Source organism: Dipodomys ordii, unplaced genomic scaffold (assembly GCF_000151885.1).
Source record: "Dipodomys ordii isolate 6190 unplaced genomic scaffold, Dord_2.0 Scaffold6, whole genome shotgun sequence".
Taxonomy (NCBI): Eukaryota; Metazoa; Chordata; class Mammalia; order Rodentia; family Heteromyidae; genus Dipodomys; species Dipodomys ordii.
In genome coordinates, this window is record NW_012267222.1 from 11,374,557 (window position 1) to 11,399,947 (window position 25,391).

The 25,391-nt window shown below is 56.7% G+C and overlaps 2 protein-coding genes across 3 annotated transcripts; one reads left to right on the forward strand and one right to left on the reverse strand.

Annotated features, from left to right (window-relative positions):
• The first annotated feature begins 1,764 nt into the window (after positions 1 to 1,764).
• Map3k6 (mitogen-activated protein kinase kinase kinase 6) lies at positions 1,765 to 14,829 on the forward strand. The gene is made up of 29 exons (XM_013035887.1): positions 1,765 to 2,107; positions 3,318 to 3,457; positions 3,540 to 3,563; positions 3,795 to 3,985; positions 4,086 to 4,254; positions 4,960 to 5,066; positions 5,454 to 5,624; positions 5,717 to 5,829; positions 6,519 to 6,678; positions 6,868 to 7,030; positions 7,107 to 7,214; positions 7,897 to 7,946; positions 8,029 to 8,124; positions 8,275 to 8,362; positions 8,457 to 8,590; positions 9,182 to 9,309; positions 9,522 to 9,658; positions 9,846 to 9,951; positions 10,410 to 10,567; positions 10,882 to 11,077; positions 11,172 to 11,310; positions 11,814 to 11,973; positions 12,092 to 12,268; positions 12,548 to 12,653; positions 12,940 to 13,111; positions 13,197 to 13,303; positions 13,398 to 13,471; positions 14,116 to 14,192; positions 14,391 to 14,829. Exons 1-29 carry the CDS (start codon positions 1,765 to 1,767, stop codon positions 14,479 to 14,481), a joined length of 3,885 nt encoding a protein of 1,294 aa, XP_012891341.1. The 3' UTR covers positions 14,482 to 14,829.
• Positions 14,830 to 15,625: 796 nt separating this feature from the next.
• Positions 15,626 to 24,501, reverse strand: Sytl1 (synaptotagmin-like 1). Of its 2 annotated transcripts, none has more exons than XM_013031297.1 (15): positions 24,394 to 24,501; positions 22,453 to 22,681; positions 20,153 to 20,301; positions 19,887 to 19,962; positions 19,767 to 19,827; positions 19,283 to 19,355; positions 18,976 to 19,070; positions 18,707 to 18,820; positions 18,356 to 18,522; positions 18,046 to 18,142; positions 17,577 to 17,735; positions 17,236 to 17,314; positions 17,023 to 17,122; positions 15,992 to 16,197; positions 15,626 to 15,821 (listed from the first exon to the last, which is right to left on the reverse strand). In XM_013031297.1, exons 2-15 carry the CDS (start codon positions 22,584 to 22,586, stop codon positions 15,682 to 15,684), a joined length of 1,650 nt encoding a protein of 549 aa, XP_012886751.1. In that variant the 5' UTR covers positions 22,587 to 22,681; positions 24,394 to 24,501; the 3' UTR covers positions 15,626 to 15,681. The 2 variants fall into 2 exon arrangements, with proteins under 2 accessions (XP_012886751.1, XP_012886742.1); XM_013031288.1 differs by having other exon boundaries at positions 19,887 to 19,965.
• Between the last annotated feature and the right edge of the window lie 890 nt (positions 24,502 to 25,391).

Consider the following 25,391-nt stretch of genomic DNA (forward strand, 5'->3'; position numbering starts at 1 on the left):
TTTACAGTTGGGCTTAGGTGGACTGCCCTGCCTGCCTGGGCAGGCCTGGGACAATGGGGGGGGGGACATCGTCAATCCTTCTGTGTATAGGTACCACATTTTATGGACCCATTCATCTAGAGTCGGGCATCTGGGTTGTTTCCATATCTTGGCTATTGTGAACAGTGCAGCAATGAACATGGAAGTAAAGCCACATCATATTAAGCGACAGCAGAAGTAAGCAGATAAAGAGTCCTTGTGGGGATCCTATTCTGAAATGTAGCTGACTGGCCATGGACAAATGACCTAACCTCTGTAAGTCCTCAGTTCCTGATTTTGGGGTCTGCTGAGGTTTACACAAGAATTCATAGTAGAGGTTAGAGATTCTTGAGCTGGGTGCCGATGGCTCATGCCTGTAATCCTAGAGATTCAGGAGACTGAGATCTGAGGATCATGGTTCAAAGCCAGCCTGGCCAGGAAATTCCATGAAACTCTTATCTCCAATTAACCACTAGAAAACCGGAAGTGGCACTGTGGCTCAAGGGGTAGAGTGCTGGCCTTGAGCTGAAGAGCTGAGGGACAGCGCCCAGGCCCAGAGTTCAAGGCCCACGACTGATAAACAAAAAACAGAAAGAAAGAAAGAAAGAAGGAAAGAAAGAAAGAAAGAAAGAAAGAAAGAAAGAAAGAGAAAGAGAGAAAGAAAGATTCTTGGGGAGCTGAGGCTGGGACACCCTTGACCTAGAGTGCTGGAGTGAAGAATTGACCCCCACCTTATTGTCCCAGGTGCTACAGACACCAGGCAAAACCGCAGGTGTGTGCAGATGTGCTTGATGTGCAGACAGGGCAATCCACCCAAGTCCAGCTGTAAACATTCCATTGTGGGCCCAACCGAAATGCCGGCCACCTCCTCAAACCTAATGGCTTTGCATTAACCTCTGCCTCCTTGCTCCGATCTCACAAAACCCAGCTCCTGTCCCAGCTCTGACACACAGTCTCCAAGCCCGGGGAAGGCTGTGACCCTCGCAGTCTGTTTCCTTCCTTTCTCCTCCATTTTCCTCACATGCAGTTTCTGGGAAAGGGTAGGTAGTCTTTGCAGTGTTTCTCAGATCTCATGGTTAGGTTCTGGGTAGAGGTCATAGGTCAGCAGGGACCTGTGGTGGGATTCTGGCAGGCCCCACTCCGGGGCCGAGGGCTGCTGCTCGTGGGGCTGTGAGGTCCAGTTCATTCAGTGGATCTGGGCTTGTTCCCAGCCGCGGCCCGGGCACACGTGGGACGAGCATCTGCAGCGAGCAGTCCCCGGCGGCGTGCACGGACGGGCACAGGCTGTTCCGGAAGAGGCCATTGTCGGAGGCTCCGGCGGGAGAGGAGCGAGGGAGAGGCGAGTCCCCAGCCGCCGGGGAGCGGCACTGCCCCAGGGTCGAGGGTGGAGCTTTCCCACTTCGGGAAAGGGCTGGGCCGGGCCTGCCCGGGAGGGGAGGACCGAGTGCCGGCGCTCCCCACAGAAGTCGGGGTGGCAGGCGCTGCCGGCCGGACCCCAGGGCTCCCCCGTGACCCCGGGCCTCAGATCACCGGTACCCCAGACTCTTGGAGCCCAGTTCCGGATTCCCCACCGTCAGGACCTTGCACATCTGCGCTCAGGTTTTTTCCTTGTCTCTCTACTCTGGATTTCTGGAACGGGACGTCCGGTCGGCGTCTGGATCCCCCGATCTCCTAAGGGATTCTCAGCTCTTCACTTGACCCCCGGATCGGCCACCGTCCCCGTTCCTCGCGCCGAAGCGTCCCCGCATGGAGGGGCCGTGTCCCCGGGCTGGGACCTTGGAGCGCGCGGGCAGTTGCTGGCAGGACCCGCTGGCCGAGGCGCTGAGCCGGGGCCGGCCGCTGGCTGCGTCCCCGGGCCGGGGCTGCGCGCGGAGCCGGCCGCTCAGCGTGGTCTATGTGCTGACCCGAGAGCCGCAGCCCGGGGTGGAGCCTGGGGCGGGAACCGAGGTGGAGCCGCTGCCCCTGCGCTGCCTGCGCGAGGCCTGCGCGCAGCTCCCGGGGCCCCGGCCAGCGCCCCGGCTGCACAGCCTGCCTTTCGGAACCCTGGCGCTGGGCGACACCGCGGCGCTGGACTCCTTCTACAACGCGGGTAGGCGCCCGGGGCGGGGCGTGGGCGAGGGGGCGGAGCGATGGGCGGAGCGATGGGCGGGGCCAGGACTGGGTGGAGGTGGATACCGGGCCTAGGGGCTCGGGATTAAAGTTAAAAGACCGGAGACGGGGCTGTGATGACTGTGCGATTGAGGGGCCTCTGGAGTGTGCTCAGGCCCAAAAGTAGATTGAGGGGACTAGGCCTGGCTCTGGGGTATGGAGTGGAATTTAAACACTCTTCCTAAGGGGCGGTGCCAAAGATGGGGCGGGGCTTAGACGTCGGGGGCGTGGTCAAGGAAGGAAGGCGTGTGGCCCTGCGCTGGGACTGGAGCGCAGCATGGGCCATCTTACCTAGGGCTACGCAAGGGAGGCCCGCGAGCGGGGTGGGGGCCCATTCCTGTAGAGCTGGGTTTAGAGATCCCGGTATTACTGCACCCAAGGATCGGGCTAGAGAGGCGGGAAGGGAAGCGCAGAGACCCACCGGGCCTGGGCCCCGAGGGAGGAAACAGCTTCGGAGAAGCGGCTGCCCAGGCGCTGGAGACCGGGAGCGGTCCCGGGCGACACCCCAAGGCCAGTGTCACCTCTCCCTCCCGCCAACCCGGATGCCCTGCCTCCGCTTCTTATTTGTGCACGGAGTCCGGGAACCTGCGTTTCCTGGATGCACATGAAATTACTGCCTACAAATGAAGGTCGACGCGACGATGAGGACGCAGAGAGACGTGGTCTTAGAATGACTCAAATCACATCTATGTCGAGTCACAGAGGCACTTAGCAGATCTTGTCACACAGAGATACAGTTGGACATAGTGAATGACACAGGTGCAGGTACAGAGGGTCTACACACTGTGATGATGGTGTCTAGGTTGAACACCGGGGGAGGGGGTGTGATCGCACGGCTCCTGCTGCCCACACAGCCTTGGGACAAGCTCTGGATCACCGTCTGACCCCCAATCACGCTGCTCACAGACTCTGCACAAGAAAGGCAGGGCCCCAGGCCAGTGCGCCCAGTTCCTCTTCTACACCGTGCAAAAGATTCACCCCTCCCTCTCCCTCCCCAGTGAAATGCTGGGGAGCCCCAAAAATGGGGAAACAGGCCCAGAGCAAAATGGACCTGGCTGGAGTCCCACAGCAAGGCACGTGGAGCCAGGCTGTACCCCCAGGCTTCTTTCCCTGGGCTTCAGGGCTCAGGGCTTGTACCCCTGTACCCACAGACGTGGTGGTGCTGGAGGTGAGCAGCTCCCTGGCACAGCCCTCCCTGTTCTACCACCTTGGTGTGCGTGAGAGCTTCAGCATGACCAACAACGTACTCCTCTGCTCCCAAGCTGACCTCCCTGACCTGCAGGCCCTGCGGGTAGGTGGCCAAGGGGGCTGGTGGGAACAGGTGAGAGTTGGCGTGAGGCCTACGCTAACATCTCACTATCTTCCTTCTGCAGGAGGATGTTTTCCAGAAGAATTCGGTGAGCAGAATCCATTTCTCATTCCTGTGTGCCCTTTGACCTCTGACCTCCACTAATATTCTTGGTTTCCATTACCTCTGACCTCTTAAGGCTCCATGTAACCCCCAGTTCTCTGCAGGCCCCCTTTGATGAAGTGTGGCCCATTCCTGTTATTCCAGTCCTTGCTGACCTCTTCCTGCCCCTCTCTAACCCTGAGATGACCTCTACCAACTCCCGCCTTCCTCCCACCAGGATTGCATTGGCAGCTACACATTGATCCCCTATGTGGTGACGGCCGCTGGTCGTGTGTTGTGTGGTGATGCAGGCCTCCTGAGGGGCATGGCTGATGGACTGGTACAGGCTGGGGCGGGCACTGAGGCTCTGCTCACACCACTGGTAGGCCGGTTTGCCCGCCTGTTGGAGGCCACACCAACAGACTCTTGGTAATAGGGGCCTACTGGGAAGAGACTGATATAGGTATAGTGGGCACGGGATGAGGGACACGCCTACCATGTTCTTTCTCTCTCCTGGCCTGGTCATCAGTGGCTATTTCCGGGAGACCATTCGGCAGAGTATCCGGCAGGCCCGGGAGCGGTTCAGTGGGCAGCAGCTGAGGCAGGAGCTGGCTCGCCTGCAGAGGAGACTGGACAGCGTGGAATTGCTGACCCCCGACATCATCATGAACCTCTTGCTGTCGTACCGTGATGTGCAGGTGAGTGGCATTGCTGGGGACCGGCTGGGCCATTTGGTCACTGCTAGCTTTGAGCAAATTGTCTAAGCTCTCTGCGCCTCAGTTTCCTTACTTGCAGTAGGGAATGATGATACCATTGCCTCCCAGGACAGGTGTTAGGTTGGGATTCTTTCTTTTCTTTTTTTATGCCAATACTGGGGCTTGAACTCAGGGCCTCCCAACCATTTTTCCACTTTGGCTTTCTGTGTGTGTGTGTGTGTGTGTGTGTGTGTGTGTCCTGGGGCTTGAATTCCCTAAGCTTCTTTTGCTCAAAACTAACGCTCTACCACTTGAGCCACACAGCTCTATTTCTTTTTTTTTTTTTTTTTGGTGATTAATTGGAGAGAAGAGTCCTATGGACTTTCATGTCCAGATTGGCTTCTATCTGCGATTTTCAGATCTGAGCCTACTGCCTCGCTGAGATTACAGGTGTGAGCCACTGCCACCTGGCTGCTTGGCTTTTTTTATTTGTTTGTTTGTTTTTCTCTCTCAAGCCTGGTGCTCTACCACTTTAGCCACGCCTCCACTTTGTGGTGAGGTAGGGAACCCAGCAGTGTGGGCACACAATGGATTTTCCACATAAGGTGTGGTCTGCTGGGCCTGATGGAGGTGTGCAGAATCTGGGCAGGAATCCTGTCCCGGGATTCCTCCAGGTTGAGGGCTCCTCATGCCGGTTCCTTCACACAGGACTACTCGGCCATCATTGAGCTGGTGGAGACGCTGCAGGCCTTGCCCACCTATGATGTGGCCGAGCAGCACAATGTCTGCTTCCACTACACATTTGCCCTCAACCGGTGAGTGTGGAGCAAGGCTGAGTGAGAGCCATGGAGGGGGGGGGGGCTCTGTGGCCTGGGTCCCTGCTGTCTGGGATCACTATGCTTCAAGGAACTTGTTGATCTGGGATCTGACCCAAAAGGTCTCTTCTGTTCTGGGTTACTGCTACCTGGCAGGGACAAGAGAGGTGATAGCAGCTTCCATGTGGTCACAGCTGCTCTTGCAGCTCGGAAGCACTTCGATCCTCTGTCACTACTGACCCAGAGGTCAGTGTTGACAAGAGTCTAGATCATCTGGGGGAGGGGTCAGTGTCAGGACCCTAAAAAGCTCCTGCTTGTTAGGGCTCTTAGCTTGATTGGGTCAGAGCCATCAGGATGATCTTCAGTGCTTTTTCCCCCTGTCCTTAGGAGGAACAAGCCTGGGGACCGGGAGAAAGCACTGGCTGTGCTGCTGCCGCTGGTCCAGTTCGAGGGCCCTGTGGCGCCCGATCTGTACTGCATGTGTGGCCGTGTCTACAAGGACATGTTCTTCAGCTCTGGATTCCGGGAGGTTGGACATCTGGAGCAGGCCTATCATTGGTAAGGGGTACAAGAGAGTGAGTGGAGGACTGAGCCAGTGGGATAAGGGGCGGAGCTTATGTGGGCACCCGCCCACTCAATCCTACCCCCAGGTATCGCAAGGCCTTCGATGTGGAGCCCAGCCTGCACTCGGGCATCAACGCAGCCGTGCTCCTCATCGCAGCTGGCCAGCACTTTGAGGATTCCGAGGAGCTCCAGTTGATAGGTGAGCCAGCTCCCCCCAGCTCCAGCCAAGGTCCAGAAGGACCTGGAGAGAGGCAGGAACTGAGTTCATCCTTTTTTTTTTGTTTGTTTTTTGTCAGTCCTGGGGCTTGAACTCTGGGCCTGAGCGCTGTTCCTCAGCTCTTTAGCTCAAGGCAAGCCCTCTACCACTTGAGCCACTGCACCACTTCTGGTTTTCTGGTGGTTTATTGGAGAGAAGAGTCTCACAGACTTTCCTGCCTGGGCTGGCTTTGAACTGCAATCCTCAGCCTCCTGAGTAGCTAGGATTACAGGTGTGAGTCACCAGTGCCCAGCTAGAGTTCATCCTTATACTCACTTATACTTGTACTGAGCTTTTCTTATGCCCACCCTGGGCCCTCAGGAGACCTTGAGCCAAAATTGTTGTCAGATTCCTGCTGGTGTTCATTTATACACTGAATTCTGAATCCACTAGCATCCAAGCTCACCTGTCTGTACTTAGTGGTATAGGATTTTGAACTCAGGGCTTCATGCTTGCTATGCTTCCTAGGTATGCGTTCTGCCACTTGAGCCATGCCCTCACCCACCTGTGAGCTTGCCACACCCAGATCTGTGTTCCTAGCTATGCTCAGGCCCATACACATGATGAGACCTACACTTGGGCCTTACCCACCCCTGCTTGAGCTCACTGTACCTCGTGTCCTGCTCCCTCAGGCATGAAGCTGGGCTGCCTGCTGGCCCGCAAAGGCTGCGTGGAGAAGATGCAGTATTACTGGGATGTAGGTTTCTACCTGGGAGCCCAGATCCTTGCGAATGACCCCATCCAGGTGGTGCTGGCTGCAGAGCAGCTGTACAAGCTCAATGCCCCCATATGGTAAGTGGCCCCTTCTACATTCCCAGCCTGGGCTATTGGCTTCTGCACCCATATCCACTGGCACTGAACCCCAAACCTTAACTTCCCCACTTCCAGCCCAGTGCCCATGTCACCCCACACCCATGTCTTACTGACATCCAGCCTGGGCGTGCCAGCTGGGTTGAGCTAAGGACAAGGTGGTACCTACAGGTACCTGGTGTCAGTGATGGAAACCTTCCTGCTCTACCAGCACTTCAGACCCACCCCAGAGCCCTCGGGGGGAACCCTGCTGCACGCTCACTTCTGGCTCCACTTCTTGCTACAGTCCTGCCAGCCTTTCCAGAGAGACTCTCCCCAGGAAGACCAGTATCTGGTGAGGCCTGTGGGTAGGGAAAACCCCGAAAAGGGGTGAGCCTCTTCTGACTGATCTTCCTCCCCACGGCTCCCAGGTGCTGGTTCTGGAATTGAACAAAGTACTGCTGCCCGCAAGGCTTCAAGTTCAGGGTACTGATCCAGTGAGTGCAGTGACCCTAAGTCTTCTGGAGACAGAGACCCAGGTGAATTGCACTGCTATGTGCTTCTTCCTTTGGGCCTTTTCCCCCATCTCCAAGCACCCTCCCCTGAGACCTCTTTTTTTCCTCCTCCTCCTCCTCCCTCTTCCTCTTCTTTCCTCCTCCTCCCTCCTCCTCCTTTTCCTCCTCTTCCTCCTTCGTGTGTGTGTGTGTGTGTGTGTGTGTGTGTGTGTGTGTGAGAGAGAGAGAGAGAGAGAGGGAACATGGTAGTACTAAGGCTTGAACTCAGGACCTGGGCACTGTATCTTAACTTTTCCTCAAGGCTGGCACTCTGACACTGAAGCCACAGCTCCACTTTTGACATTTTGCTGGTTAATTGGGAGATAAGAGTCTCACAGACGGGCTGGGAAGGTGGCTCAGTGGTAGAGCGCTTGCCTTGCATGCATGAGACCCTGGGTTCGATTCCTCAGCACCACATAAGCAGAAAAAGCCAGAAGTGGCGCTGTGGCTCAAGTGGTAGAGCACTAGCCTTGAGCTGAAGAGCTGAGGGACAGCGCCCAGGCCCAGAGTTCAGGCCCCATGACTGGCAAAAAAAAAAAAAAGAGTCTCACAGACTTCCCTGCTTTAGTTAGCTTCCAACCCCAACCCTCAGAACTCATGCTTCCTGAATAGCAAGGATTACAAGCAGGAGCCGGTGCCCATCTAAAAGCCTTCTTTCTTCTCACAGAAGGATCTCTCTACCTGGACGCTCCCTGTGGGCTCCATTTGCGGTGTCAGGTGAGAGGCAGGACCTGTGGACTGGCTGGGCCACTGTCCCCAGGGCTGAGGCTCACTGGTGTCTCCATCCACCCTTCCCCAGCGTCTCCAAGCGGGATGAGCGCTGCTGCTTCCTCTACGCGCTTCCTCCTGCCCAGGACATCCAGTTGTGCTTTCCCAGCGTGGAGCGCTGCCAGTGGTGCGCGGCCTTTTGGGGTTGGGGGACTTCGTGGGGGGTGGGGGTGCTGGGGAGAAATGAGAGAAAGGGAGAGTTAACATCCCCCTGGAGCTCCTGGGTAGGCTCCTGTCCAAGATGCCCCTCCTGCCTGCCTGACCCCCCACCCCTCAGGTTCTGCAGCCTGATTCAGGCCTTGGTGACAAATCCAGAGTCCACAGCCCGCCCGGAGGAGGCGGTGGGCGTGGGAGAGGTGCTAGAGGTAAGGACGTGGACATGGACTCCAGGGGGGCCTAGAAGAGAGTGAAGGGAACGACTCTGGGCTCTGCTGAGCCCTGCTGTCCGTCACCCTGTAGTTTGATTATGAATATTTGGAGACTGGTGAGCGGCTGGTGCTGGGCAAAGGCACGTATGGGGTGGTGTACGCAGGACGCGATCGGCACACCAAAGTCCGAATTGCCATCAAGGAAATCCCAGAACGGGACAGCAGGTTGGTGTGTTGGGCCATGTGTATTCAGGGGTTCAAGAGGGTGCGCATCAACAGACCCAGAGGAAGGGACCTATAGATGGATTCCTAATGATCAGTGGTGGAAAGCCAGGGGAGGTCTGGCTAGATCCTGTGGGGGATGTAACCTGAGGCCCATGGCTTGACAGTAGAGCTGTGGTGGGTGGGGCTAAATCTGGGGTGGTCTGTGGGCGGGGTTATAGGGAAGGGTGAGGTTAGAAGGGCTTGTGGGCCCAGGGGGTTTACCTTGCAGGAATAGGATTAGGAGGAGCATCTCTGCCCAAATCTCTCTCTCTCTCCCTCTCTCTCTCTCTGCAAGCGTTGGTTCTGGGGCTTGAACTCAGGGCCTGGGCACCACCCCTTAGCTTTTTTGCTCAAGGCTCTGCCACTTGCGTCACGGCTCCATTTACTTTGGTCTTTTTGTTGGTTAACTGGAGGTAAGATTCTTACAGGCTTTCTTGCCCAGGCTGGCTTTGAACTGGGATCCTCAGATCTCAGCCTTCTGAGTAACTAGGACTACAGGCATAAGCAACCGGTAACCCAGTCCAAATCATCCTCTCTCCCCTACCTCCCCAGGTTCTCTCAGCCCCTGCATGAAGAGATCGCTCTCCACAAACGCCTGCGCCATAAGAACATCGTGCGCTACCTGGGTTCAGCCAGCCAGGGCAGATACCTGAAGATCTTCATGGAAGAAGTGCCTGGAGGTGGGACGGGAGTGAAACCTGGAGGTGTGGGGCTTGGGAATGGCGCCAGGCAGGGGGTGGAGAGCCCTGGGGGGAGAATGAGCCCTAGGGTGCGTGCGTGGGTGGTGTCTCTCAGAATTAGCTGCGTGTCTGGGTGTGTCAGGGCCTGGGAACAGAAAGATGTGGGTGGAGTGAGTGGATTCTGTGGAGGAACTTGGATTGTATCTGCCCAGGTAGCCTGTCCTCCTTGCTGCGGTCTGTGTGGGGACCTCTGAAGGACAACGAGAGTACTATTAGTTTCTACACACGGCAGATCTTACAGGGACTCAGCTACCTGCATGACAACCGCATTGTGCACCGGGACATCAAGGTCAGATCCATGACTGACCCCAGTGAGACAGGGTGGCACCAATTTCCACTGGGGGCATCTATGTGGAAGGGCAGGGGGGGGGAGTTGAGAGAGGCTTGGCCAGGCTGGGACCCCCAAGTGATGGGGGTCCTGGGAGAGGGGTCTGTTTCAAGGGCCAGCCCACAAAGCACAACATCCACTCAATCAGGGTGACAATGTGCTGATCAACACCTTCAGTGGGCTGCTCAAGATCTCTGATTTTGGCACCTCCAAGCGGCTGGCAGGCATCACACCGTGCACGGAGACCTTCACAGGTAACGGGGTGGCTGAATTCTTGGAGCCTCCTAGGGAAATGGGGTTTCTCTTACACGTGGAGTTATAGTTCTGATACAGGATGGAGCCGAGGCAGGTGATTGGGACAGGGGGAGAATTGATAGGACCTAGAATGGGCACTTGGATAACTGATGAAACTGAAGGTAGTACCTTGATGCAGGCTAAGCTGGCCGAAGTGGGTGGTGGCACATGGGGTGTGATTCAACGTTAGATACATGATATGATGGAATCCGTGAAGACAATGCGGCCTAGCGATGATGATGGAGCCTTGGCAGGTGATGGACCTTTGGGTAGCACAGATGTTTGAATACCAAAGTAGGCAATGGAAAGGGTTTTGGATAATAAGCTAAGCATGGGTACAGGCAGCCAGAGGGTGATGGTGGCCCCTCACTCTGGTGCTAAAGCCCAGATGGGCATTGCTGCTCTGCTCTTGTTCTAGGGACTCTACAGTATATGGCCCCAGAAATCATTGACCAGGGCCCTCGAGGGTATGGGAAGGCAGCTGACATCTGGTCACTGGGCTGTACTGTGATTGAGATGGCCACAGGTCACCCACCCTTTCATGAGCTGGGGAGTCCTCAGGCTGCCATGTTTCAGGTGAGATCCTCATGGGGATTAGATGGGGCCAGGCCTAGCCTGGCACATCTGTAATAATCTTGACTCCTGGGCTGGGAAGGTGGCTCAGTGGTAGAGTGCTTGCCTAGCATGCATGAAGCCCTCAGTACCTCCATTCCTCAGTACCACATAAGTAGAAAAAAACAGAGATGGCATTGTGGCTCATGTGGTAGAGTGCTAGCCTTGAGCAAAAGAAACTCAAGGACAGTGTCCAGGCCACTAAGTTCAAGCCCCAGGATTGAGGGTAACAAAAAAACTCTTGACTCGTATTTTCCCTTCCTGTCTCCTCTCCCCAGGTGGGCATGTACAAGGTGCATCCACCAATGCCTAGTTCTCTATCATCTGAGGCCAAAGCCTTCCTCCTCCGAACTTTTGAGCCAGACCCCTGTGTCCGAGCCAGTGCCCAAGCACTGCTGGAGGATCCCTTCCTGCAGCCAGGGAAGAGGAGCCGCAGTCCTGGCTCTCCTCGCCGCCACACCCGGCGGCCCTCAGGTGCTGTGGAAGTAAACGGAGACCGCCTTTGCTGCCTTCCATCCGGGCAGGGTTGCTGTGCAGGCCAGGGGCTGACGGCTTTTCCCTCCCTCAGATGCCCCTCTGGCTGGTCCCATTCCTGCAGCTGATTCTGCCACCCAGTCCCAGACATTCCCAAGCCCTCAGGCACCTTCCCAGCACCCACCCAGCCCCCCCAAACGCTGCCTCAGCTATGGAGACACCAGCCAACTAAGGTGAGATCTAGGACCCTGCGGAGGGTTCCTTTTGCCTGGTCTTGCCTTGGGGGCCTGGGCTTCTTGACTACTTGCAAAGTGGGCATCTGATGCTTCCCTGTGTTCTCCCAGCCACCCTGACATGTGCTTACTGCCCTCACCTTCAGCACTGGATTTAATCTCATTACTCCTGGGAGATAGACATTAAAGTAAGAGTCAGATTCCACCGGGTTCTGGCGCCTCATGCCTGCAATCCTAGGTACTCAGAAGGTACAGATCTGAGGATCATGGTTCAAAGCCAGCTTGGACAGGAAAGTTTGTGAGACTCTCATCTCCAATAACCTACTCAGAAAACCGGAAGTGGCGCTGTGGCTGTGGCGCTAGCCTTGAGCTGAAGAGCTGAGGGACAGCGCCCAGAGTTCAAGCCCCACGACTGACCAAAAAAGAGTCAGATTCCAACTCTATGTGAGCGGTGGCTGGAGCATGTTATTTGCCCTCCCTCGGCCTCTTCCCATTCTGCCCAGGGTGCCTGAGGAGCCTGGAGCGGAGGAGCCCACATCTCCAGAGGAGAGCTCAGGGCTGAGCCTTCTGCACCAGGAGAGCAAGCGGCGGGCCATGCTGGCAGCGGTGCTGGGGCAGGAGCTGCCCATGCTGGCAGAGAATCTGTGTCAGGAGCAGGAGCAGGTGGGTGGCTGCCCAGAGGCCCCTGGTGGTGGACCGTGGTCCACAGTGGCTGATTGCCTCTCCCCACCCACCAGTATCTCTCCGGGCGGACACTGCTGACCACCCTTCTGTCTTTTAGGGTTCCCACCTGAGCAGGAATCACGTGGAACAGCTGTTGCGCTGCCTTGGTGCACACATTCACACCCCCAACCGCCGGCAGCTGAACCAGGAACTTGGGATGCTACAAGCACAGCTGCGAGCCGAGGGCCTTGAGCCTACACTTCTCCATGGGCCGCTCTTTGCCTTCCCGGAGGCGGTGAGAACACAGCTTCCCCAGGGTTAGGGCTGCTCCGTGATGACAGGGTTCTATCATCCTTATGCTGGAAATTTGCAAGGACTTAATGATCCAGGACACCATGTCTCCTCTCTGAAGAAGACGCTGGTCTGGCCAGTCCTAGCAGCCCAGCCCCTCCCTGGACCCCAAGCCCTCCCACCTCACTTGCTTCAGGCAGAAAACTTTCTAGATCTTTCTAAGGCAAGGCCCGCTTCTGTGGGAGGCTCAGCGACCTCTGCCACACCCTCTCTCGCTGTTCAGGTGAAGCAGATCCTCCGCAGGCGCCAGATCCGCCCACACTGGATGTTCGTGCTGGACTCGCTGCTCAGCCGTGCAGTGCGGGCCACCCTGGCGATGCTGGACTCCGGTGAGGTTGGGTTGGCTGGAGTCCACCAGCCTACTGGGGCGAGGGTGTGGCGCCTGGGGTCGTGGCAAACAGAATGCAGATGGTGGTAGCAGCTTGGCTGGGCTTGGTGGGATGGAGCCCGTGGGAAAGTGACTTCGGTTAGCCTCTCAGACCAGCCCTGTTGAGTCACTGCCCAGAGCCCAGGGCTCTCTCCCCCTAAACTACCCTCACTATTAGAACCTGGGGAGGGGGGGGCGTCCAAACCAGCATCTCGCCCTGTCTGATCTCACCCCACTTGGATTGGCAGAGACAGAGAAGAAAGACGTCTCTCTGAGGTCAGAGGAGTTAAGTAAAGAAAGAGAGGCCCAGCAGAGGCAGCAGGACTCCCCGATTCCACCCAGCCAGCTCCCCACAGAAGCCAAGCAGGAGCCCCCAGCTCTGATAGTGCAGCTGGGCCTCTTGAGAGCAGAGACGAACAGGTAAGGTCCCCCCAGGGAAGTATCCAGACAATCGGCACATTCTTCAATACACTGGCTCCTTCATTCTATTCTTGGCCTCCACCAGGCTGCGAGAAATCCTGGAGGAGAAGGAACGGGAGTGCCAGGCCTTGCTGCACCGGGCCCTGCAGCGGGTGAATGCCCAGACCAGTACCTGTGCGCCAGAGCGAACTGGTGAGCAGACCTGGCCGAGACATCAGGGGATATGTAAGATTACCCCTAGCAGGAAGCACTCTAGGCATTTCAGGCTCATCTGACTTCTTGACAGCCTCTCTCCCCACAGACCAGGGCCTAGTGCAGTGGCTACAGGAACTACGTGTGGACTCAGGCACCATCCAAACGGTGAGGATGTGTGTGCTGGCCATCCCTGACCCCCACCAACCAACACTCCATCTCTGTCCATCTCCCCCCCTCCCGGACTCTTCCCCCCTGCTTCGGTCGTGGGGCTTGAATTCAGGGCCTGGGTGCTATCCTTGAGCTCTTTTGCTCAAGGCTAACACTCTACCATTTTGAGTTGTGGCTACAACTCCACTTCCTGTTTTCTTGTGGTTAATTGGAGGCTGGCTTTGAACCTTGATTCTCCTGAGTAGACAACTGGAAAGGTCCTTCTTACTGCACCCCTCCCATTGTCTAGATGGGTTAAGTGGATCTGCCTTAGCTCTTAGGTAGTAGAAGGAAATACCCAGATCTCTGGATATATCTTTCTTTCTTTTTTTGGGGGGGTCCGGTCGTGGGGCCTGAACTCTGGGCCTGGGCGCTGTCCCTCAGCTCTTCAGCGCAAGGCTAGTGCTCTACCACTTGAGCCACAGCGCCACTTCCGGCTTTTTTCTTTTCTTTTCTTTTGCTTATGTGGTGCTGAGGAATCGAACCCAGGGCCTCAGGCATGCAAGGCAAGCGCTCTACCACTGAGCCACCTTCCCAGCCCCTGGATACATGTTTCTGAATCTTATTTCTCCCTGTTTCTGTGGGTCGTGGTCCACAACCAGCTGCTGAACCACAGCTTCACCCTGCATGCTCTGCTCACCTCTGCCACTCGAGATGACCTCCTCTATACCCGAATCAGGTATATACCGGCTTCCCCAGGGAGGACCATGCACTAGGTCTCCTGGCAGCCAGATCTTAACTAGCTCTCCTCTGCCCCTAGCTATGAGCCCGCCTAGGTTCACCCAGACCCCCTAGGGTCAGAGCAGCATTAGGCTGATAGTGGCTACCAGGGAGAGCCGTGCCTTCTCTGCTGAGCCACACTGGTTACACTCCCCAGGGGAGGGATGGTATGCCGAATCTGGAGAGCCATCTTGGCACAGCGAACAGGATCCACGCTAGTTACCACAGGGCCCCGAGAAGCTGAATGAAGACATCAGAGGCAGGAAAGACTCGACAGATGGATTGTGAAGATACAAGCAACTGCCGACACACCTGCCTGAAGATCCGGGGACAACCACAGGCCAGGCTGGTGGAGCCAGGGCAGAGCCCAGGCGTAGCATCGGTGTGTGTGAGGGGACTCAAACACTCAAGCACAGCAAACATGACCAAAGACTTCTTTTCTTCCCTTTTGTTGTTGGCCACCAAACTAGGCCCTGGAGCTGGCTAAGCCAGCACGCTACCAATAAGTTAAAACCCCAATCCCCAAATTAAAATCCAAATTCTTTGTGTATGTGCGCTGGGCTGGGGATTGAACTCGGGTACTCTACCACTTGAGCCACAGCCTCAACCCTTTTTTGTTGTTGTTGGTCATGGCACTTGAACTCAGGGCTTGGGCGCTGTCCCTCAGGTCTTCAGCTCAAGACTACCGTTTGGGCCACGGCACCACTTCCAGTTTTCTGATGGTTAATTGGAGATTAGAATCTCACAGATAGCAAGAAGTGGCGCTGTGGCTCAAGTGGTAGAGTGCTAGCCTTGAGCTGAAGAGCTGAGGGACAGCGTCCAGGCCCAGAATTCAGGCCCCAGTACTGACAAAAAAAAAAAAATCTCACAGACTTTCCTGCCCAGGCTGGCTTTGAACCGCGATCCTCAGATCTCAGCCTCCTGAGTAGCTAGGATTATAGGCATGAGCCACTAGCACCCAGAACCAAAGACTTTTTTTTTTTTTGGGTCCAGTCATGGGGCCTGAACTCTGGGCCTGGGCGCTGTCCCTCAGCTCTTCAGCTCAAGGCTAGCACTCTACCACTTGAGCCACAGCACCAGTTCTGGCTTTTTTTTTTCTGCTTATGTGGAGGGATCGAACCCAGGGCCTCATGTATGCAAGGCAAGTGCTCTACCACTGAGCCACCTTCCCAGCACTCAGAACCAAAGACTATTAAACAAAATGTAAATGTTGGTCTTTGAACTTCAGAGATGTATAGGGAGTATCTAATGAACAACCTCTTGAGGTCTCTGTGTCTGTGTTTCCTTAAAGATCTGGCCTCCTTCACTCCCCCAGCTCCTTCCTTATAACACTTTACCTCCCTGCCCAGCAAACATCAGCCTCTTATTGTCCTTGAGACAGATTTTATTGACTTTAACCAAGGGCAGGCTCTGAGATGGTGAGCCAGGGAGGCGTTCGGTAGGGCTAGCTATGCCCTGGGGACCAGATTGGTTCTGAGGGGCAGAAGGCCATCTACCCACTCACACGGCCTCTCCAGGAGTGTCTGCCACAGCTGCTTCTCCTCGGGTGTGGAATCCATCCAGGGCACTTGCAGCCCGTAGCTGCTGCCTGGATGTGGGTGGGCAGGGGTAGAAGGCATGGTCACCTTGGACCCTGCAGCTTGAAGGAAAACCTGCTACCACCCCCAGTTCTCAGTAGAAAGAGCTCAGGAAAGGGCAAGGCCATGAATTGAGTCCCTGCCTCCCAGATCAGCTCCCTCAAGGCCCTGCTCTGCTTACCTGTACCTAGGCTGAGGCGTGTGCCCCCCAGCTGGCGGCTAGCCAGGGCCCCGTGGTCCCAGAGGGAGAGCTCAGCACAGGCCTGTCGCAGGTCAGCAGGACCGAAGCCATCATAAACCATGGTGTGGTTGAACACTGGGCTAAGGCTGCGTCGAATCACCCTTGTACGTTGGCGGCTGGCCCGACTGTCATCAGGCAGTACAGAGCTGGAGAGGAGGGGGCCTGGCATCAGATGACTACCCTCTCATACCCTCTAGCTCCAGCTAGTCACTGAGTCCTGCCCCTTCTCCCTAGAGAGGGTCCTCACTCCAGCCTGAGACCGGGGATCCAGACTTCACTGCCCCACAAGCTTTGCGATCAGCGGACTTTCAGGTCTCTTGCCTTGAAATTGACAGCTGTTTACAGGACTGCTGGATGACAGCTCTGACTCCCTGCTATATCACCCCACCCAGGCCAATTAATTTCCAACACCTCAGAACCCTTTCTGTAAAAACCAACCATTACCCTAAAGTACAGTAGCTGAGAGAATAGACTGGGAATCCAGACGCTGATAGGCCTACATCCACTTCACTCCCCCAGAGTGGAGAAGCTCCCTCAGAGAGCCCCAGAGTTCACTTTGAAAATCAGTGGAGCTGGAGGAACAGCTCATATAGAGAACATATACTTAGAGAACATATACTTAGCCCATGTGAGGCCCTGGGCTTGATCTCTAGAAAGAAGAAAACAAAACAAAAAACCCCTCAACTACAAGTTCAGGGCCCAGCTCCACAGGCTGGCCTTTCAGGTTCTTCACTGAGGGCCACGGTGGTCCCTCAGCTCTCCAGTAAGTCCTACAGTAAGTCCTGTAGGCGCCCTCCAGTCACCCTGCAATGCAGCTCCTTAAAGTTGTCTTCAGTTTCCCTGATTTCAGACCATACACGGCGTTCTTTTCACCCCTGCTCCCCCTGCTCAGTGGGCAATCGGGGATGTAGGGAAGGGACTGAGTGGAGATTAGGAGCAGGAAGACACAGCCAGGCCTTGGAGCCCCTCACCATTGTATGTATGTGTCCAGAGATCCGGAGCGCAGCGGTACGAGGTCCTGAGCCTCCTTCACCCAGAAGTGCAGCTCCCCGCTCACAGGCTGCCCCGCGCCTGCGAGGCAGAGTCACCTCCTCAAGCTCAGGCCACCTCCTCCTCCGTGGGACCAGGGTCCCCCCGTCTCCCAGGGCCCAACCAGTTTGGCTTCTTGTGGGACGGTTACTCACCCTCGGAGCCGGCAGGGACGTACTTAAGGGACAAGGAGAGCAGCCCGCGGCTAGGAAGCTCATCGGGGGAAGGGGGTACCTGGGGAGCCAGAGGTGGGCTAGTCACCGGCAGGCCCAAGCGAAAGGGCCGCCAAGGGGTGGAGTCTTCAGACACCAAGGGGGTGTGGCTAGATGAGTGGGCGGGGCGCAGGGGCGTGGTTTCCACAGAGGGATGGGTGGAAAGAGCCAGCCAGCTCCTGGAGGGCTAGGCCTGCAAGGCAGAGGGGAGGCTGTGTGTGTGGAATGCGGGGTCCGTGGGCAAGACGGGCTCCGATGACCCCACGCGGGCCCGGCTGCCTTACCCGGGGCTGCAGGGGCAGCCAGGTGGCCTCAGAGTCCCAGTTCCACGTGTCCAGGGGCACTTCGGCCTCGCCCAGAAAGACGTTGCGGCCCAGACTTTCGCGGTGCCACACGGACAGGCTCAGCACGCGGCCCGCCAGCTCGGCCTGCGGGACGGAGTACTGGGGACAGGCGGTGCGCTTTAGTGGGGCACCGCTGGTGCCCTGGCATCGGTGTTGATGGAGCTGGTTCTCCCACGCCCCAGGCAGGATGGATTTCTGGGGGACCCCGAAGGGCATTCATGGGGGTCTAGAATGGCAATGCTAAAAAATATGGCTGCAAAAATGGCTGCGCTGGGAAACAAGGCGCAAACGGGGTCTCCCTGCCGTCGCCCGGGCAGGATGGAAAACTGGAGGCCCGGGCACGGCGGCTCCCGCCATCCAGGCCTGCGGGAAGGGGCGTCCCCGCGGCTCCCTCCTCCCGGAGCCTCACCCGCAGAGTCTCGTTGAACACCGGATTCAGATTCCGTTTCTTCACTGCCGTCTTGCGTTTGCTCTGCTTATCCGGGAGGAGGTAGATTTTGACGTAGCTGGGGACAAGGAGGGTGAAGGCTAGGGGTTTAAGGGGCCTTCCAGAGGCTTCTCTCCACCCCTGGGGTGGGGGTGGGTCCCCAGCCACCACCCTGAGCACTTGGGACCTGGAGATGTGCCAGGCCTCGTGCTGAGTGCCCTCCAGTGACCCCCGAGGCCAGGGCATGGCGGGGGCACCCCCCCTCCCAGCCGCCGCCCCGCTGGGCACTCACGGATCGGAGCGGCGGCGTCGAGCGGCTGCCAGGCCCTGGCACTGGATCACGCGCACGCGCAGCTCGGCGGCGCCCGGCTCGTAGTGCAGCGCCAAGTGCACGGAGCCACGCACCTGCACGGCACCCGCGTCCACCTCCCCCGCCAGGCTCATCTGGCTGCCGCTCAGCTGCAGGAGCGGGAGGGAGGTCAGGCCCGGCCCGGGGGTGTGGGGCTCACGTCGGGGCTGGGGCTGGGGGGCGCAGGGCGATGGGGAGAGGTAAAGGGCACCTCCAGGCGGCGGGTTGGGGTGAGGGCGGGGTCAGGCCGGGCCGATCTGGTACCCCGGTTTCTCTCTTTCACCCCCCCCTCACCGTGGAGGAGTTGAGGCTTGACACAGAAGAGCTGCTGCTGAGCATGCGGTTGAGTGAGGGCTCGAGTGCTGGGGTCTCCTCCCCGTTCTCCAGGATCTCAGGGGCCTGCTCGGTCTGCAGAGGGGGCCAGTGACGGGGGCGCCCCCTCCTTCGCCGCCCCTCCCCGGGCCGCGCTGCTCACAGCCGACGGCTGGCAGCCCCGGGAAGGGGCACGCCCCTCCATGATCCGCTCCGGGTCTTGGGAGCAGCCGCCGTCCGCTCCGGCCTACCTGGGCTGTCGGGGGCCGCGGCTCCGCCCCGGGCGCGGGCTCCAGCTCCGGATCCGCCTCCGGGACTTGCACCTGCGGGCCCCCGGGGCTGGGGGCTGGAGCGGGGCCGGGGCACGGGCTGTGAGCCAGCGAGCCCGCGCCCCCCACCCCGTGCCCCAGCGAACCCCGGAGATCTGCAGACCCAGGCCCCAGTGTGGGCCAGGAGTCCCCCAGGGGCGACTAAGGCGGGAGAGGGAAGATGAGTCTGGCGGCTGGGGTCCCTACCAGCCGCCCCAGATCCCCACAACCTCTCATTGCGCCCTCTCACCTTCTTGGTCCTGGGGCTTCTTCTCATGACCTGAAGCTTTTGGGGAGGCATATGGTGAGGGGAAACCAGGTTCCTGAAGAAATCAAGGGGTAGAGATCACAGTGGGTGCCAGTGGGGAAAGGGGCAAAGGTCATGCCAAGGTCAGAGGTCAGAGAATCCAGCTTGGCTATTCCAGCTTCAGATTTAGAGCAACCCTCAGGGCAGGGCTGGCAACCAGCTGCAGGACCAGTCTGGCCTGTACTTCACACCCTGTCATCCCAGGGCCTGCCCCTCCGGATGGGCTGGCCTGACTCCCTGCTCCTGAGCCTCATCCACCTCACACCTATGTACTCTTACTCGCTGGATTTAGGGGGTTCCATGGCTGGGTCCATGCTACCACTTGGCCAAAGGGAAACTGAGGCCCAGAGCAGGGAAAGAGTGTGTCTCAGGCCTCCTGGTTCCCCAGCACACTCATCCTGAGGAGGCACTAGGAGCAGATGCTCACCTGGGTCTCACTGCGCCTCTGTCCAGGGGCCTCATCTTTCCTAGGAGGAAAGAGAAGGGATTTTCAAGGGAGAGGGCTAGATACTAGAAGCCACCTGCCCCCTCCCTAGTGCATCCTCACCTGAGTTCTGGCTCCTCTTCAGCCTCTCTCCCAGAAGCCTCAGCCTCAGTCTCCCCATCACTGCCCAGAGCCTGGTCTCCTAGGCCCAGGTGAGAAGTTTTTGAAACTTCATTCTCAGGAAGTCTGACTGTGACCCCCTACCCCCAGCCCAAGGAGAGGCCCTTGGTGATGCCCAATGGCCACCTATAGCCCAGGGATGAATAGCACCCATTGGAAGGTATACAGTATGGGGCCCTCTCCCTATCCCCAGTGCTCTCTCTTCTTACCCCTGGAGCTCTTCTTCCTGCGGATAGAAGCTCGGACAAGGTCAGAGCCAAAATGGGCATGATGGTGCCGTTGAGAGCGTGCTTCTTGGAACCAGTCTCCTGTCAGGATCTTCAGCTGACCAGGGTCTACTAGTGAGGCCCGGAGCTTGCTGGAGGAGACCAAAGGGCGTGGCTGTCACCACTGAGGAATATTCCTACCACCCACTCTGTGCCAGTTTGGTACCAGGAACTCAACAGTAAATCAGACCTGACCCCTGCAATGCAGGAGCTCAGACTGCTGGAGAGACAGAATCCAAAAGACAGAAGTACTTTATCTTGTTTTTTTTTTTTGGGTCTGGTCGTGGGGCCTGAACTCTGGGCCTGGGCACTGTCCCTCAGCTCTTCAGCTCAAGGCTAGCGCTCTACCACTTGAGCCACAGCCCACTTCCGGCTTTTTTCTTTTTGCTTATGTGGTGCTGAGGAATCGAACCCAGGGTCACAGGCTTGCAAGGCAAGCGCTCTACCACTGAGCCACCTTCCCAGCCCAAGACAGAAGTACTTTATGATGAGGTACGTGTAGAAAGAACACAAGACAGAAGCCGAGCGGTGGTGGCTCATGCCTGTCATCCTAGCTACTCAGGAGGCTGAGATCTGAGGATCGTGGTTCAAAGCCAACCCAGGCAGGAAAGTCCATGAGACTCATCTCCAATTAACCACTAGAAAACCAGAAGTGGTGCTGTGGCTCAAATGGTAGAGCACTTGCCTTGAGTTGATGAGCTGAGGGACAGTGCCCAGGTCCAGAGTTCAAACCCCTTGACCAACCAAAAAAAAAAAAAAAAGATAAGAAAAAAGAATACAAGATAGGCCAGCTCTGTTGTGGGAATCTAGGAGGGCTTCCTAGAGGAGGGAATATTTGAGTAGTTTCTGATGATTATTGATCATTGATTATTATGGACTATACTTGCATAATCCTTAATTCTGTGCAAAGACTCTTCAGACCTATTTTATTTTCTGTTGGTTAGTTGGAGATAAGAGTCTTCGCAAACTTTTTTTTGACCTGGGATGGCTTCAAATTGTGATGATCAGATCTCAGCCCTCTGAGTAGCTAGGTAGGATTGTAAGCATAAGCCACCAGTGCCTGGCTTCAGCACTATTTTAGCTGAGGAAAGTGGTGCTCAGGGTCCCGGAAATTGTCCAAGTGTCTCTCTGTCTTCAGCCACTGTTTGTGGCTCCTGTGCTCCTCTGCTTTGGTGCATGTATTTCACAGGAAAGATGATTTTTTTTTTTGGCCAGTTGTGGTGCATGAACTCTGAGCCTGGGCGCTGTCCCCCAGCTCTTCAGCTCAAGGCTTGCGCTCTACCACTTGAGCCACAGCGCCACTTCTGGATTTTTCTGTTTATGTGGTGTTGAGGAATCGAACCCAGGGCCTCATGCATACAAGACAAGGACTCTACCACTGAGCCACCTTCCCAGGTCCCCAGGAAAGATGAGATGGGAAGAGGCTTTCAGGGGCCAAGCAGGGAGGCTTGTGAGTCACGTCCAGGAGTAGCTCCCTCCAAGGGAGGTTTCAACAAGATATATACATCCATGTATATATATATATATTTTTTTTTTTTCAAGTCCTGGGCCTTGAACTCAGGGCCTGGGCACTGTCTCTGAGCTTCTTTTGCTCAAGGCTAGCATTCTACCACTTGAGCCACAGCGCCACTTCTGGCCTTTTCTGTTTATGTGGTACTGAGGAATCAAACACAGGGCTTCATGCATGCTAGACAAGCGCTCTACCACTAAGCCACATTCCCAGACCCTCAACAGGATATTAAATACAAGTATTGTCTGGTCCCAAAGTGAGTGACCAGAGGGACAGGCCTGGAAGCAGGGAGGCTGGAAAGGAAGCAGGTAAAACCACCCTGAGAGGTTCTGAGCAGGCCAAGGGCAGAGGTGACCAAAAGATGAAATCAAGAAGCCAGGTACTGGTGGCTCACGCCTGTAATCCTAGCTACTCAGAAGGCTGAGATCTGAGGATCATGATTCAAAGGCAGCCCAGGCAGGTAAGTCTGTGAGATTTTTATCTCCAATCAACCACCAGAAAACCGGAAGTGGCGCTGTGGCTCAAGGGGTAGAGTGCTCGCCTTGAGTTGAAGAACTCAGGGACAGCGCCCAGGCCCAGAGTTCAAGCCCCACGACCCACAACAAAACAAAACAAAAGACGAACTCGAGAGTTACCCAGCCATCAGATGGCATCATGTTAGTAGAGACAGACAGGGTGGGAGCTACCAAGCCTCTGCAGGCCTGAGGCCCCTTCTTCCTGGCGCCTGGCTCACCTGACTCGCCCCTCTTCCAGCTGGCGTAGGCGGGCATCTCGTCTGAGGACAGTGGCAATGGCCTCCTGCTCCTCCTCTGTTAGGAAGCTGAGATCCAGCAGCCCCTCGGCCTCAGGTTCTGGCCCATGTGCCATGGGGAGGGAGGGCAGGGCCCAAGTCCTCTCCTAGGATGGGTGGCCCCCCTGGGGCATTAGCTGGGGCTGTGCCCCAGATGGGCACACGTAGCTTCCTGGAGGAGACCAAGGGCCAGGTCAGTCTCTAAACAGATCCACAGCACATTCTGGAACTACTGCCCTCTTCTCCTCAAGCAAACACAGTACAGACATACATGCACACACTCTGAGATGGACGGCGAGACAGCACACTCAGGCAGATGCGCACACTGGCCATGGAGGCACAAGTACCTGTGGTCACCGATGTACACTGTATAAAGACAGGCAGGTGCACACCTGCACACTTGTCCCCCAGGAAGGGACCTGTGCAGACGCAGGCATGGACTCATGCCTAAGAGCTGTCATGGGTTGTTCTGAAACGTGCACACGGTGTGCACACACAAAGGAGACAGACCATCCACACACACATAAATCTGGGGACAAATACACATTCCCAAATACACAAAGCCCTGACTTTTGCCCACTTTCATTACTCCTGTGACTGGGTTGTGAGTTCCTTGAAGCTAGGAATAGTCCATTCCCCTCAAAACACCCTGCCCTCCATGCAGTTAGTGTAAGCACGTGTGCATGCACATACACATACCTGTGCATGCACACACCATACACCTCTGCACATCCCCTCGCCTGGGTCTGTTCCCACCTACCCCTCTTCACCTCCACCCTGCCCTGGCCCATTTGGCCTTCCTGTCTGAGGCAACTTCCTCTCCCCAGAGTAACCGCAGCACCCACTCCCATCAGGCTGCCAACCCTGGGTGCCCCCACCGCCATGCCTGCCCCTTACCAGGAGCTTCTGAGCCTTCCACACTGGCCAAATAGCTCAGCCCCCTCCTCCCCACACACCTGGCTGGAAGCCTTGGCTGGCAAAGCAGCTACTAGCCAGGCACCACAGTGATTCCGGAAGGAAAACATTCGCCAGCCAAGAGGGGCGTGTGGACGTGGCAAGGGACCCAGCACTCTGTTTGACCTTGGACCGAGCCCCCTGAGGGGTCTCTCCTCCCTTCCCCTACCCCCATGCCAGGGCTTCAGGTAGGGGTGAGGTGTGGAGATGACAACTCATAAATAGGTCTTGGATGTGCCCTGTCTCGTCCCCTCCCAGCTGAGTCAATGTCTAAATGGAGCCGTTCCCCTGCTGCCCTGCTTCAGGGCCCCAGACTTCTGCATGTCTGCACACGCACAAAGCCATGTAAATGCCCGTGTGTGCAAGGGCTACAACTTCCCTGCACTTCTGCTGTGCCTAAGGTGCTGGCTGTCCTGAACAGTTTTGGGCTCTTTGGTGGCAGGGTATGTCAGAGCTTCTGTCTCTGTTGAGTATGCATGCTGTGTGTGTGTGTGTGTGTGATGCCAAATGGCTGACTAGTGGGGTGACAGTCTCTGTGGGTGTGTGCTTTTCCTTCTAGGCTGTCTGCCACACCGGACAGGGTTTTGTAGTGTGCACTCTGGGGTTCATCAGGTATATGGGGTGTGGGGGGAGGAAATAGAACTACTGAGCCTGCTCGTGTTCTGGGCTGGGCCATGGGCATCCAAGCCGGGTGTCCCCCTTCCCAGAGCCCCTTCTACCAGAGGCAGACACAGTGTTTTGGCCTCTCTGCCCTCTTTAGGCACTTTTCAGACCCTTTGGTAAAAGAAGTCTGTCCATCTGTCCTGCCAGCCCAGCCTTAGACATGCTCCTGCTTCCCCCACCCCTAGGTGCCAAAAGGTGGCCAAGATGCCAGGCAGCAGTGCCTGCCCACCCTGGGCCCCAGCAGGAGAGCGGACAGTGAGGTGTTACCTGCAGGGGTCCAGTAGGGAATGGATGGACCCCTTCGCGGGTGACTCCAGCCCTCCTAAGCAGGAGTCTCAGGGACCAGAAGTGCAGTGAGGAAGGCTGACTCGCCCAGCCAAGCAGTTGCCCCAGCCAGCAGGAGGAGGGGGAGGGCTCAAAAGGGGAGGAGGAGGAAACACCTCTGCAGGGCCTGGTGCAAAACCGGGCCTGGACCATGGCTCCCAGGGTGTGCCCCACAGCAGCTTTCAGAGAACCTAGAGCTGATTGGGTGAGTCAGTGAGGCCCCACTCACTCTGTAACTAGAACAGGCCCACCTGACTCTACAGAGGCAGCACAGGGCCTCAGCTGGCCGGGCTGCAGAATGGGCAGAAGCCCCACTCTGCCCAGGGAGTTGCTAATAGGAAATTGCTTTGAAAGCAAAGCCAGACACTTCTAAGAACTAGTGTAATGGAGGGATCGAAGACTTTGCAGTTATGCAACCCTAAGCAGATCCCTGCTCTGCCACTATGTGACCTTGAGCAGGTCTCTTAACCAATCTGAGCTGCCATTTCTTCCCATGCAAACTAGATAGCAGAATGCAAGAAGCCTGGCAAAAGAGAAATGCAAGTGCCCGCTACAGGCTGGCACGTAGGAGGTGCCAGGCATCCCCTCTCCAACCCATAGTCCAGTGCCCACAGCCATCTCAGCACCCACTGCCCCGTGTGTCACCAACACTCTGGCCACAGACTAGCAACTCTGTCACCCTTGGTCACATTCTCTTGAGAACTGGACTCTTCAAGGTAAAAGCCTCAACCCTCATCTATGGAGAACTCCTGAGTTCGCATTCTGCCTCTAGGGACATTGGCTTTGAGGCTGAACCTCTGGGACAGTATTCTGCTCTTGGGCAGAAGAGGTCACCCCCAAAGGCTTGTTTTGTTTTCCAATACCGAGGTTTTAACTTAGGACCTCACATATGCAAGACAGCTTGGAACAGTAGTTCAATGTCAGCCGCTCACAGAGCTTAG